The 13,914-nt window shown below is 45.7% G+C and overlaps 2 protein-coding genes across 2 annotated transcripts in view; one reads left to right on the forward strand and one right to left on the reverse strand.

The window, feature by feature from the left end:
- Positions 1 to 574, reverse strand: part of SYT11 (synaptotagmin 11) — a 26,931-nt gene extending 26,357 nt beyond the window's left edge. The window contains exon 1 of the mRNA XM_042440972.1: positions 427 to 574. Within this exon, the coding sequence (XP_042296906.1) occupies positions 427 to 460 (34 nt within the window). The 5' untranslated portion in view covers positions 461 to 574. The remainder of the gene's footprint in view (positions 1 to 426) is intronic.
- Positions 575 to 4,071: 3,497 nt separating this feature from the next.
- Positions 4,072 to 13,914, forward strand: part of LOC121916180 (GON-4-like protein) — a 51,552-nt gene continuing 41,709 nt past the window's right edge. The window contains exons 1-7 of the mRNA XM_042441001.1: positions 4,072 to 4,132; positions 7,115 to 7,339; positions 7,987 to 8,133; positions 9,758 to 9,951; positions 11,228 to 11,302; positions 11,511 to 11,561; positions 12,003 to 12,053. Of these exons, the coding sequence (XP_042296935.1) occupies positions 7,165 to 7,339; positions 7,987 to 8,133; positions 9,758 to 9,951; positions 11,228 to 11,302; positions 11,511 to 11,561; positions 12,003 to 12,053 (693 nt within the window). The 5' untranslated portion in view covers positions 4,072 to 4,132; positions 7,115 to 7,164. The remainder of the gene's footprint in view (positions 4,133 to 7,114; positions 7,340 to 7,986; positions 8,134 to 9,757; positions 9,952 to 11,227; positions 11,303 to 11,510; positions 11,562 to 12,002; positions 12,054 to 13,914) is intronic.

A 13,914-nucleotide genomic window follows, 5' to 3' on the forward strand; every position in this document is an offset into this window, starting at 1 on the left:
TATTATTCTCTTGAAAGGAGGCACAAGGCTGAGAATGGCGATGCTGGCGATGCTTCTGGGTGCCAAGCCTGCCAAGGCCCAGGGAGGCAAGGGGAGGGAGAGTCCATTTTTGTTTTGAAATGTTGCTCCCTGAGCATCCAGGGCAACTGCAGAACCCAAGCAAAGCAGGGAACCCTGACAGCTGTTTCCTTCCAAGGCTCCTGGCCCAGGACCCAGCTGGGAAAGATGCATCCCTTCCCTTGGCCCTCCTTTCTTCAGCCCAGCACAAGGTCTGAGCATCTTGATGTGGCAAGGAAAGGCAGAAAGGGCTTGGGGGGCTTAGGTCTGAGGGATGGGGGGGGGGGCCTGCCAAAGCTCCATGCTATGGAATTCTGGGAAGGTTTTTTTGTTGTGGCCCTAGAGGGGGTGCAGAGGGTCCAGACTCACCGAAGCTGCGCTGGATGCTGGCGATCTCGGCCATGGCGCCGTCGGAGGGAGGCCTTCTCCGCGGATGCTGCGCCCGGAGCAAAGGATGCTGCTAATCCGAGAGGATGCAGAGACTGACGCCCGGCCCTGATGATGCAGCGCTCGCCCCGCCCACTTGGAACGCTCCCCGGACAAACCACGCCCCTCCCGGCGCAGCCACGCCCCTCCCTCCCTCCCTAAGTCCAGGCTGGCTGGGGAGCAGACCCCAAGGACCCTGATCCAACCCCTTCTGCCATGCAGGAACTCACACTCAAAACACCCCTGACAGATGGCCATCCAGCCTCTGTTTAAAGGCCTCCAAAGAAAGAGACTAGAAACTGGAGCATGTCCAAAGGAGAGCGATTAAAATGGTGAAGGGTCTGGAAAGCATGCCCTATGAGGAATGACTCAGGGAGCTGGGGATGTTTAGCCTAGAGAAGGGAAGATTAACAGGTGATATGATAGCCCTGTTTAAATCCTTGAAGGGTTGTCATATTGAGGAGGGAGCAAGCTTGTTTTCTGCTGCTCCAGAGAATAGTCCCTGAAGCAATGGATGCAAGCTGCAGGAAAAGAGAGACTAGCTCAACATTAGGAGGGAATTTTGGCAGTCAGAGTTGTTTAACAGTGGAATATGCTGCCTTGGAGAGTGGTAGGGTCTCCTTCTTTGGAGGTCTTTAAGCAGAGGCGGGATGGCCATCTGTTGGGGGGGGCTTGACTGTGAATTCCTGCATGGCAGAATGGGGTTGGACTGGATGGCCCTTGTGATCTCTTCCAATGCTATGATTCTATTGTGGATGATGTGATTACTCCTGTCACAACATTTCCCAAGTGGATGTGTTAGCAGAGTTAGCCTCTGGCTTTGTGGCAAGGTCTTGAGCCCATCTCCCCATCTGTGCCATGCATCTTCCTGTACCTGTTTGAGATTGGGAGATTGTAGGCCAATAAAGGCCTGCCACCAGGAGCCTTTGTCCATCTGTTGGGGGTGCTTAGATTGTGTGTTCCTGCATGGCAGAGGATTGGACTGGATGGCCCTTGTGGTCTCTATGGACCCGAACAGCCAGGCCTAAATAAAGCTGCTTGGGGTCACTTGGGAGCTTGGCTCTTTAAATGATGCATGCGTCCTAAGAAGTCAGAAGCTTAGTGCTGTAGTTCTTAGGACTGGAGCATGGCTTTGGCGTGGCTTCTGGCCTCTTAGGATGTATGCAGTATTTAAACACCATATCTCCAAAGTGACCAAAGCGGCTTTATTTTGGCTTGTCTGTTTGGGCCCCATGATTCAATTATTCAACGACTGTAAGCATTACATTCAGTGGTATATGGGAACTGCAAGTTATGAGTAACATTAGTGCAAAAAAGCGTGACTAAGGATTCTGTCTGGTGTGAAATGGGAGGAGGAGGAGGAGGTCAATGGGGATGACACCATGAGTTGCTGCATCCAGTGACACCAGCCCTAGGGACACCTCTGACCAGAGGCTCTTGGCCTAGAGATGTGAAGGCCCATAGAAAAATTGGGGGGGGGACAGGGCTGTTCGACATTGGAGCAAACTCCCTTGGAGTGTAGTGGAGTCTCCTTCCTTGGAGGTCTTTAAGCAGAGGCTGGATGGACATCTGTCAATGGGGATGCTTTGATTTGGATTTCCTGCATGGCAGAATAAAGGGGTTGGACTGGATGGATTTGGGGTCTCTTCCAACTCTACTATTCTATGATTGTATGATCCTGTGCCATTGTGTTTAATGGGACTCGAGCACCCACAGATTCTTTTATCCATGTGGGGCCCTTGGCACCAAACCCCAGCAGATACCAAGGCACCACTGTGTTTTATTTTAGCATGATTCAGGAAAAACATGGACAAAAATGGTAGGTTCTTTCCTTAACTTTCCCCACCAGAGGCCTCCACATCCCTGTCTTGGACACTCTGCCTAAGCCTGGGATTCTGGGAGCCCCAATCCCTTAAAGAGTACAGTTTGGGGACCACTGCCCTTAAACCCAGCCTTCTTCCTTCTGAGCCTGAGTTGGCGCTCTTCCATCCGGGACTTTCTCGAAGGCACCCAGAAGCGAGTACTGTATCGACGTCCTGCCCTTAACAAAGATGGCGGGCCTGGCTTCCACCCACTGCTTTCCCTCACGGCGGGGGCGGTGTCTTAGCGCGGCCTGGACTGTTACAACCCGAAGCATCCTTCCGCCCCAAAAGAGAAAGACCCTCCGCGTTTGAGTCCTTTGAGAGTGTTCCTCTGTCTGGCGCCGCCTTGTTGCCAGGACCAGAAACAAAGATGGCGGCGGGAGACTCAACGCCCCGCCCCCGTCGCCGCCGCGCTTCAACGCTGCCTCGCTCCTCCCCTTTTCCTGCGTCGTCAGTTCCGCTTCCGGGTGGGAAAATGGCGGCGCCCAGGCGCTGTGGCGGGTGCGGAGACGGGGGTAAGTCACTCGGCGGAAGTGAGGCAACGGCAACAGGCAAGGGGCAGGGGCGCTTCCCCGCGGAAGGAGCCCTCCTCCCCGGCGGGGCTCCCGCTTCTTCCCCTGAAAGGCCGCCCGCAGCGTCGCTTAGGGTCCTTCCTCAGCCTCCCGCCCCTCATCCCCAGCGAACACAATGGGAAGGGCTTGGAAGCCCTCGGAGGGAGCTGGGGACGGAGAAGAGAGGGCTCAGAGGCCGTAGGAGAGCCCCGTTTCGGTCTTTGAAGGGAGGAGCCAGAGCAAGGGATTAAGGAGAGCTGGCTAAGCAGCCTCCAGGGGCCTTGGCTTCCTGGGCTCACGGAGTTGCAGGGACTCTCTGCTGGGGCAGAACGGATCAATGTCTAAATTGACAGCGCTTTATAAATAAAGGTTAATCATAATAATAATAATGGACAAAAGTCAGGATTTTACTTGTTCAGAAGTTAAAATTATAGTGCTGAAGCGAGAGCGAAAGATGCTCTTCCAGGTGACCTCAAAGGTTCCGTTTTGGGATGTATAAACAGTTTGGAAACAGCTCCGAACTTAAAAAATGTTAACCCAAATAAAGAGAAGCATTGCATAAACAGTTTTAAGGACGGTGGAACAAAACGTGGGATAGAGACGTACTCTAGGCTATCCAAGGGAAATACAGGGGCGCAAACGATTAAGTCAGAGTAACAGATGAAAATGTGATTTGTCGTTTCCTTTGGTTCACTCTGAATTCAAGGGCCCAGTAATTTGGAAGGATTTCCTGCTGGGAACGATGCTGCGGCTAAAATGAACGCATTTTCTTTCCAATCGATCGCTTGGTCTCTGCTGATTTCCGATCAAAATCCTGATTTTAAGATAATCGATAATTTATAACCCGAGAGTTTAAAGCCTGGCAAGGAAAGGGACCCCAGCGCTCTCCAAGGGAGTTTGTTCTGCTGTCAAACAGCTCTTGCTGTCAGGAAGTTTCTCCTAAGGTTGAGCTGGAATCTCTTTTCTCTTTGTTCCGTGTTCTAATCTCTGGAGCAGCAGAAAACAAGCTTGCTCCAGCTTCAGTGTGACACCCCTTCAAATGCCTAAACAGGGCTATCCTATCACCTCTTAACCTTCTCTTCTCCAGGCTAAATATACCAATCTCCCTCAATCTCTCCTTACAGGGCTTTATGGTTTCCAGACCCTTCGCCAGTTTGGTTGCCATCCTCTGAGACACTCCGGTTTCTTGACATTCTTTTTGAATTGTGGTGCCCAGAAGTGGACACAATATTCCAGGTGAGGCAGAATAGAGTGGTCCTATTACTTGCCTTGAGACACTAATGCAGCCTAAATTGCATTGGCCTTTTTAACTGCCTTGTATCGGAGCTACCTTGGTTGGAGGGGTAGAATTCAAAGGTCAGTCTGTAGAATCAATACTTAGAGCAGTGGTCTCCAAACTGTGCCCTTTAAGGGATCTTGGACTTCAGCTCCCAGAATCCCAGACTGTTGGCCTACATGGCTGAGGCTTCTGGGAGGTGAAGTCCAAAATCTCTTAAAGGGCACAGTTTGAGAACCTCTCTTGTAACATCTTTTTGGACTAACCCTGGCTCAATGCTGGGAGGTTCTGGGAACTGTAGTTTTATGAGACATGTAGCCTTCTCTTTCATTGCGCTGTGGTGCCACAATAAACTACAGTTCCCAGGATTCCCTAGCACTGAGCCAGGGCAGTTGGAGCAGAGACGAACTGGATTATTTCTGCAGTGTGTTTTTGACTCCAGTCAGCTTTGTGCCTGAGGACTGGACTGGATGGCCCTTGTGGTCTCTTCCAACTCTGGGATTCTATGAACTGAGAGAAAGAAGTTGGCAGTGTGCACTTTTGGAACAAATGCATCTGAGACTTTAGCCTACAAAACCCCACACTGCCAACTTCTTTTTTTCAGTGAGTCCCAAAGCTGCTCGGTTGTATGGGATGCGGTGGCTTATGGTTAAGGCACCAGTTCTGATGATCAGAAGATAGGAATGTTGGCAGTTCAAGGTCCAAGTGCTGCATGATGAGGTAAGCTCCCATCACTAGTCCCAGCTTCTGCCAACCTAGCAGTTCAAAGGCATGCACAGGCAAGTAGATAAATAGGTACCACTTTGTTGAGAAGGTTTCGGTGTTCGATGCAGTCATGCTGGCCACTTGACCACCAGAGCAGTCCTTGGACAACACTGGCTCATTGGCTTAGTAATGGAGATGAGCACCACTCCCTACAGTCGGACACAACTAGACGTTCATGTCAAGGGACTATCATTACCTTTACCTTGGTTGTCCATTTCATACTTTTGCAGTAAATTATATATTCAGTAGGTACAGGGTGACCAGGCACCCTCATTTCCCAGCACATGCCCTACATTTCAGTCTTCTGTTCAAGAGGAATCCCAAAATGTCCTCCATTTCCAGCATGACTCACAATGAGCTTACACATTATAAACCGCTTAGGGAGTGATTAGTTCACTGATAGATATGTACTTGTTATTACTATTGAATTTGTATGCAGATTAGTGTTGTTAGCTTTTATGTTGTAATGCATTTTGTGGTGCGTGGCCCTCCTTTGCAGTTATGACATCTGGTCCCCCTGAATAGGCAACTCTACTTAAGGCTTGATTCTGAGTCAGCCAATGTGGTTTTACTGATGGATTTAGTTACATGTTCTTATTCTGAAAATCAACTAGGCTTGGCATAGTGAAAGTTGAAGAGGTCTCTTGCACCTATAATGGTTTTGAAGAAGTCTGGTAACTCTAATGAGAAATACACAACCACCAGGAAATATGGGAAGAGGCCAATCTGAAAGATGTACACACAGTATGTGAAAGGAGAGTGGACATATTCAGAAATCCTTGCCGCTTTGTAGAGAGTTATTGCACCTTCATCTCACACTTCTTCCAAATTGCTAAGGATTGTGCATGCAGTTCTTTCCCCTGTCCTAATTTTATTCTCATAACATATCTGTGATGTAGGTTAATCCGGGAAAGATAGTGTCTGGTTTGAGATTACCCAGGGCCAAAACACATTGTAGAAATAACCTAGTTTGAGACTGCTTTAACTACTCTGGCTCAGTGCTAGGGAATTCTATGAACTGTACTTTTGTGAGACATTTAGCCTTCACTGTTAGAGAACTCTGGTGCCAAGAAACTACAATTTCCAGGATTCTCTTACACTGAGCCTGGGAAGGTAAAGTGGTCTCAAACTGGATTATTTCTGCAGTGTGTTTTGGACCCCAGTCAACTTTGTGCCTGAGTAGGTCTTTGAAGCTGGGTCAATTTAGGGGCAAAATAGACTTACAGTGAGCGCCGGGTTGGGGATGGCATCTGAATGCAGTGTTTAGACACCGCATGCTCTGATGCTGCCACTATGCCGCTGGGAAGCCCATGACTGGTCGCATGTGCTGCGACTTCCTGCTGTTTCAGCGGTGCGGCGTTTACATGTGCTGAAACGCTGCTGCAAGAGTGCTCTTTTTCCACCCCCAAAAGAAGTGCCATTTTGCCACTTCTCTTTGGGTCAGAAATACGCTGGATTGGGGCCATGATATGTGGTTGTCGTGGCCCTGATCCAGCACTCAAAGGAGCAGTGTGATGCCGCCCCTTTAGGGCCGTCTGTTTCAGCCCTTACTCACAGTCTGATACAGTAACCACACAGGGCTCATGTTGAATGCATTAGAAGCCTATACTGAAGCAGATTTGTCAGCCTTTGTTGTACCACGTAACTGCTTGGTTTTGCAGGAACAGTTTTAAACACAGTCTTTTCTTCTGAAATTTATTGACTGAAGTGACATAGGCTGAATCCACACTGCAGAAATAATCCATTTTCACTCCACTTTAACTGCCATGGCTCAATGGTGTGGAATTCTAGGAATTATAGTTTGTTGTGTCACCAGAGTGTTCTGATAGAGAAGGCTAAACATCTCACAGAACTACAATTCTCATAATTCCATAGCATTGAACCATGCCAGTTAAAGGACCTTCTGCATATAAGGCATGTGCCCTGCACTGAGTTGTGAACTCTTTTTTCACAGTAAAGACTTTGGGTCTCATGTTTCTGAATGAAGCAGCAGTATTGTCTATATTTGTTGTAGTGTAAATGTGGCCTATCCGATGTGTCCAGATTGCAATTTCCTGAAGCATTTGCTGCATAAGCAGCAGCGAAGGATGATGGAAGTTGTAGTCCAGAACATCTAGAAGGCTGCATGAGTCTACAAGGGCTTTTGCTAACACCTGCAGGGGACATATCTTTCTTAGGAGTTGCTGATGATGAAGCAGTCAAGATAGTTGTGATTCCATCTGGAGAGATGGCTCAGAAAAACGGGGAAGAAATGGATGAGGTTTCACTGAAGAATGAAAAGATATTCACTAAGATGGGGTCAGATCTCTGTCAGCAGAAAACTGAAGGCCATTGTGATGGAAAGGCATCTTCATCACCTCAGCTTCTTGGGGAGAAGAAAGAAGAAAAACTGGACTGTGAAGGTAGCAGTTTGTGCAAGCTTGGGTGAAATGATGCAGAAATCATAAACCAAATTTAGGCCATTTCTATTACATACTTGTATATCATGGTTAGACCTCACAATAAGGTGGTAAATCTGAAATCAGTGCTGGTTGGTTTCCTTCCTTCCTTCCTTCCTTCCTTCCTTCCTGTGATGTGTCTTCGTTGGATGCCTAATGGTGTTAGTTTGTTATGTGTGGACAAACCTACATAAACCCTCTGTTGTTGTTCTTAACTGCTATGAAGCTGACTTCAACTTATGGTCACCCTATGAATGAATGACCTTCGGGTCATGCTATCATCAACAGCCAGTATTACTGTTGTCAATACACTTGCCCTTTCCCTTGTGCTCTACCAGTCCAACAAACCCAGGCTAGCCCAAAGTCTGGAAGGTATTGCTACATTTCCTCACCCTTGTCACTGCTTCTGTGTTCATAGAGGTTAGAGGGACAGCAAGGAAGAGGGGCAGTAGACCCTAGAAGGACCAGGAGTTAGCTGTGAGTCCTTCCAGGGGTGTGGTCCTTGACAGGTGCCTGGTGATGCCATTTTGTGGCACCAGCCCCATCTAAAATGAGTACACTAGGCCTACTATAAGTAGAGTTTTAAGTTTTCTCCTATTTCTTTATTCTAGCTGGCAGCATTTTGCCGAAGCTGGAAGTAGAATGTGAGGTTGGAGATGACTGTCCAAATGTGAAAGCTCCAAATCCTGTGCAGAGTGTTGAGCTGCTCCAAGAGGTAAAAGAGGAAGCAGAGGAGATGGGACTCTTTATACCATTTGGTGAGTATTATGTTGCTGCCCCTCCAAAGTGGATCCTGACACTTAAGTTTCCTCAGGATCACCTCTTAACATGCTCTGTATTGTGAGAAGGAGCATGCAAAAATCTGAAACTTGAGGCATCTGTAACCCTTTAGCATTTTTGTTGGTGTACAGCCAGGATAGGGTACACCCAGTCCAGATGTGGCCCACAGAGGTTCTCCATCTGGTCCACAAATGTAATCTGTTATCTCAACTCACTGATCAGAGGGAAGGTATTTTCGGACTGGGATCTTGTTGTGTGGAAGCGACCTTTAGTCCCAGAGCAGCTTCTAGCAGCCATTTGTTGGTCATTAAAATGCACAGGCCTAGATGCTATAGTTTGTCCCAGCTGGAGCAGACCCACTGAATTGATGGTAACTTGAGACAATAAATTACATTGATTCAAAGAAGCCTGCTCCATTCTCAGTATAACACCTCTTCAGATATTTAAACTGTCAGGGATGATGGGAGTTGTAGCTCTTCACCTCTGGCTCGAACTCACCACCTGGTTGTACACCGCGCTGAATTGTTTTATTCTCTGCTCTAAAGTCTTTTCTGGGATTGATATAAGAATGACTGGGTGATAATTATTTGGGTCCTCTTTTTTTCCTTTTATGAAGATGGGGACGACATTTGCCCTCTTCCAGTCTGCTGCCATCTTTTCTGTTCTCCAGGAATTTTCACAGATTAGTGACAGTGGTTCTGAGATTACTTCTCCCAGTTCTTTTAATATCTTTGAATGTTATTCATTTGGCCCTGTAGACTTGAATTTGTTTAGAATAACCAGGTATTCCTGTACTACCTCTCTACCTAGTGGTTGGTGCATTTCTCCTACTACATCATGTGCACAATTTTCCTTAGGTTGAGCATTTTCCTTTTCAGAGAAGACCGAGGCAAAGAAGGTGTTGAGTAGTTCTGCCTTTTTTTTCTGTTCCCTGTTAGCATTTTGCTGTCTTCTCCACACAGCGGCCCTACTATTTCCTTGTGTCTTTTTGCCATGAACATAACCAAAAAGCCCTTATTATTGTTTTTGACCTTTCTGGGAAGTTGCAGCTTGTTTTGTGCTTTAGCTTTTCTGACTTTCTCCCTATTTTGTTATGTTCTTTCATCTGGACCCTTCCTACAAAGAACTCAGCTTCCGCCATCCTTCATTTTATTGGCACACAACCCTTTAAGGTGGATTCTGCTGAGGGAGTGTGTGACTAGGCTTGGGTCACCTCATGAAGATCATAGATATAGTCTTTCAAGGATATTGATAGCCATGATTAAATATTTGAAGGCATAACATGTTGCGGATGAATCAAGCTTGTTTTCTACTGCTTCAGCGACTAAGACTCAGAGATTTCGCTTCAACATTAAGAAGAACCTCCTGACAGTAAGAGCTGTTTGACAGTGGAATATACTGCCTCAGAGTGTGGTGGAGTCTCTTTTGGAAGTTTATAAACAGAGGCTAGATGGCCATCTATTGGGAGTGCTTTGATTATGTCTTACTGTTCGGCAGGGGGTTGGACTGGATAGCCCTTGTGATGTGTTCCAACTCTGTGATTATGTGATTTTATATTGATGCCAGTGTTGTGCGTATATACATGTTTTTTCTGGTTTCCAGAAGAGCGAGAAGAGGGAGGGAAGAAAAAGAAGAGGAAAGCTACAAAGCGAAAAAGGGAAGGAAAAAGCCAGGAGGAAGAAGAAGGAGGGCCCTTGGATTGCAACCTTAAACTAGATGATACCTTGGATCGGACTTTGGAAGATGGGGCAAAACAACACAACTTGACAGCTGTCAATGTGCGAAACATACTGCATGTGAGTCCAGGATCTGGGAGAAAGGGAATACAAAATGAAAGGCTACAAAAGATAGCTAGGTGATCATAGCTGTGTAAAGAGGAAAACTGAAATCACTAGCCTCACAAAACCCTGTAGACTAAAGGTTCCCAACCTCTTTGACCCACTGAGCCCTTATTTCTATGGCGGAACTCCTAAGAGGCCTACCATATGTCTTACAAGTTAATAGTGTTTAGGAGTATATATAGGAATTATTCTTATTCTTTAATTTCATTCAATTTTTATTTCTTTAATTTTCCTGGAGTTGCTGTGGAGCACCTGGGAAGTGCACGCAGAGCCCTAAGGACTCCTCGGAGCACAGTTGGGAACCCCTGCTCTCAACTGGACCAGGACTAGTCATTGATAGCTTGGAAAGAAACAGGAATTCTGATTTATCAAACCCTCAGAGGTTGTTCACCAGAAGATGATTTCTCCTGTGTAGAAATTTGCCATTTTTACAGCCACTTTGGGATTTATATGTCCAACTCAGTATCTTTGAATTGCCTTTGGAGATTTCTGGATGCTACTGCAGCTGCAGAGCTCTTTTTTTGCTTAAAAATGATGGCAGGTTCAGTCCTTGGCATTCTCTGTTGAAGGAATCAAGTAGCAGGTGGTGGGAAAGAGGCTTCTCTGCTTGAGATCTTGGAGATATGCAACAAGCCCTAGTTCCCAATCTGGCACGATAGTCCTAATGACTGGCAGATTCTGGGAGTTGTTGTTCATTGCCTTGCTTGAATTAGGCTAGGTTGTATTCTGCACTTTCAGAAGATCACAGCTGTGGAGGTTGCATATGGCTCCTGAACTTTACTTTTGCAGTCTCTGAAGCTCTCTGCCAGTCCTTTAAAACCTCCCAACTCCATTTTTAAAGAAAAATTGACCCAATTTGGAGCCTATTTGCACCAGAAAAACCGCAGAAATCCTCCCAAAATTGTGGAAGGACTCCCATCCAAACCATCAGAACCTTCCACTGCCAAATCTTAGCTTTCATTAGAGTCCCTTTTTAAATAGCAACAGCAAATGACACAACATCAATTCTGTTTGCCTTTCTGGGAGGGCCTCTGAAGAAAAATGGAGGTGCTTTGGTATGTGAGGTGTGTGTATGCACACGTATACGTTTGAATGCATGCATGTGTGCATTCCACAGAGGGGTTAGGGAGGAAATATTGTCCCCATGCAATAGCCCATCCCCGTTTTAGATGTTTCCTTATCTTCGAATAAAGGAAGCTTGAAAAACTTATTTCTGTTTTTGGGCTTCCAGGAAGTGATCACAAATGAGCATGTTGTGGCCATGATGAAAGCCGCCATCAGCGAGACAGAGGACATTCCTATGTTTGTAAGTCTCCCTTTGTCTTTATTTATTGAATTTATACCCTGCCTTCTACCAGGATGGTTTCCAAGGGAGCTATAGGGAAATGGGAAATCAGTTTGCCCCTTGAAGCATGTGGTGCAATTGAGAAGAAGAAGACAAAATTTGCTGTATCAATTTTTCAGTCCATTCTAATGGACTGATGGATAATTTGAGCTATTTTTCTGTCCCTTAGGAGCCCAAAATGACTCGTTCCAAACTGAAGGAAGTGGTGGAAAAAGGAGTGGTGAGTAGGTATATAATTGCCTTGGTTCTGCCAATCTTGGAGACTTTCTTCTCATTTAAGATATATATTTTTGCATCAAGTGTAAATAAGAAATGCTTTCTTCTAGACTGGGTGGGAGATCTTAGCCTTGGGGCAAGATGGCTTGAAAATATTTAAAAAAAAAATCCCAAAAGCAAACCTTGATTTTGCCATGTGTAATGGTTTAGGTGTTGGACTATGACTCTGGAGACCAGGATTTGATTTCTCACTTGGCCATGAAACCCACTGGTATTCTTGTCTTATTTTCTCATCTGTGTTTAATAAGAATAGAAATTTAATAGAGAAGGACAGACCACAAGTACAGTAAATGAAATGAAAAGCAGGACCAGCTATAAAATCCAGGTGCTTTTTTGGAGGTGTTTACAGTGAAGATGTTTATACAGTAATGTTGGTTTTCTTTAGGTAATTCCTACCTGGAATATTTCTCCTATCAAGAAGGCCAATGAAATCAAGGTTAGTATCTGGTTAGGTCCTTAGTGGACCTGTCATAGACAAAAACTATGACTTTCTTCAGCAAACTCCCCCTGCCATTGGTTGCCCTAGAGAACAAAGTGTGTGTTGTTTCCTTTGCCTTGGCTTTTCATGTATAACATACATAAAAAACATTTATTTCAGTGTAATAATCCAGAAACAGGCCACTTCTCTTTCTTCTTTTCCTCCTTGTTCATTGTTCTGGTTGGAGATGTTTTTTATGATTTGACAGAAGGTCTAAGGTCCAAAACACACTGCATAAATAATCCAGTTTGAGACTGCTTTAACTGCCCTGACTCAGTGCTACAGAATGCTAGGAATTGTAGTTTATTGTGGCACCAGAGCTCTCTGACAGAGAAGGCTAAATGTCTCACAAAACTACAGTTCCCACAAGTGCCTAGCATTGGGCCAACAAGCTGTATTGCTATAATAATGTATAATGTAAATGCTATTATCCATTTTACTTACCTACGAAAGGATGGAAGGCTGAGTCATTCTGGTTGTTAGCAATGGAGGTCAGGAGGAGGGTTGATAAGTGAGGAACAGGAACAGTGTCTAGTAGGGCTTTCTTTTGTTCTCAACCCAAAGGGTGCTCAACAATGGCTCCTTTTCATCCTGGAGAGAAGTGACCAGTGGGGTCCCACAGGGCTCTGTCCTGGACCCAGTGCTATTCAACATGTTTATCAATGACTTGGAGGACAAAACTGGAGGCATACTTATCAAATTTGCAGATGACACCAAATTAGGGGGAGTAGCTAAACCCCAGAGGACAGGACCAAAATTCAAAATGACCTGAATAGACTAGAAACCTGGACCAAAGCTAACAAAATGAAATTCAACACGGAGAAATGTAAGGTACTGCACTTAGGGTGGAAAAATGAAATGCATAGATATAGCATGGGGGACACCTGGCTGACTGAAACTACATGTGAAAGGGATCTGGGAGTCCAAGTAGACCACAAGTTGATCATGAGTCAACAGTGTGATGCGGCAGCTAAAAAGGCCAATGCAATTTTAGGCTCCATCAATAAAAGTATAGTGTCGAGATCAAGGGAAGTAATAGTGCCACTATATTCTGCTCTGGTCAGGCCCCACCTGGAATATTGTGTCCAGTTCTGGGCACCACAATTTAAAAAGGATGTGAGAAACTGGAACATGTCCAAAGAAGAGTGACTAAAATGGTGAAGGGTCTGGAAGGCATGCCCTATAAGGAACAACTTAGGGAGCTTGGGATGTTCAGCCTGGAGAAGAGAAGGCTAAGAGGTGATATGATAGCCTTGTTTAAATATTTGAAGGGGTGTCATATTGAGGAGGGAGCAAGCTTGTTTTCTGCTGCTCCAGAGATTAGGACCCGGAACAATGGATGCAAGCTACAGCAAAAGAGATTCCATCTCAGCCTTAGGAAGAACTTCCTGACAGTAAGAGCTGTCCAATAGTGGAACAGACTCCCTCGGAGTCTGGTGGAATCTCCCTCTTTGGAGGTCTTTAAACAAAGGCTGGATGGCTATCTGTTGGTGATGCTTTGATTTGGATTTCCTGCATGGCAGGGGGTTGGACTGGATGGCCCTTGTGGTCTCTTCCAACTTTGTGATTCTAAGTACAACAACATGCACTAGTACACTTATTTGTGTTACAATTCTAGATTGCTGGGATTTTTCTTTAGCTTGTTAGGTTCTGTATTGTAGTCTGTCTGAGTCAGTCTATAATTTCAGCTTCAAGGTGTCTGAGCATAACAATGAGGACGACTTAAGAATGGCTGTGCCCTTTGTGAATTATTATAAAATGTATCTATGTATTGATCTAGAGATATTGGTACAGTATCCTGTTTTCTTACCAGTAACAA

This window comes from Sceloporus undulatus, chromosome 9 (genome assembly GCF_019175285.1).
Source record: "Sceloporus undulatus isolate JIND9_A2432 ecotype Alabama chromosome 9, SceUnd_v1.1, whole genome shotgun sequence".
In the NCBI taxonomy this organism is placed as follows: Eukaryota; Metazoa; Chordata; class Lepidosauria; order Squamata; family Phrynosomatidae; genus Sceloporus; species Sceloporus undulatus.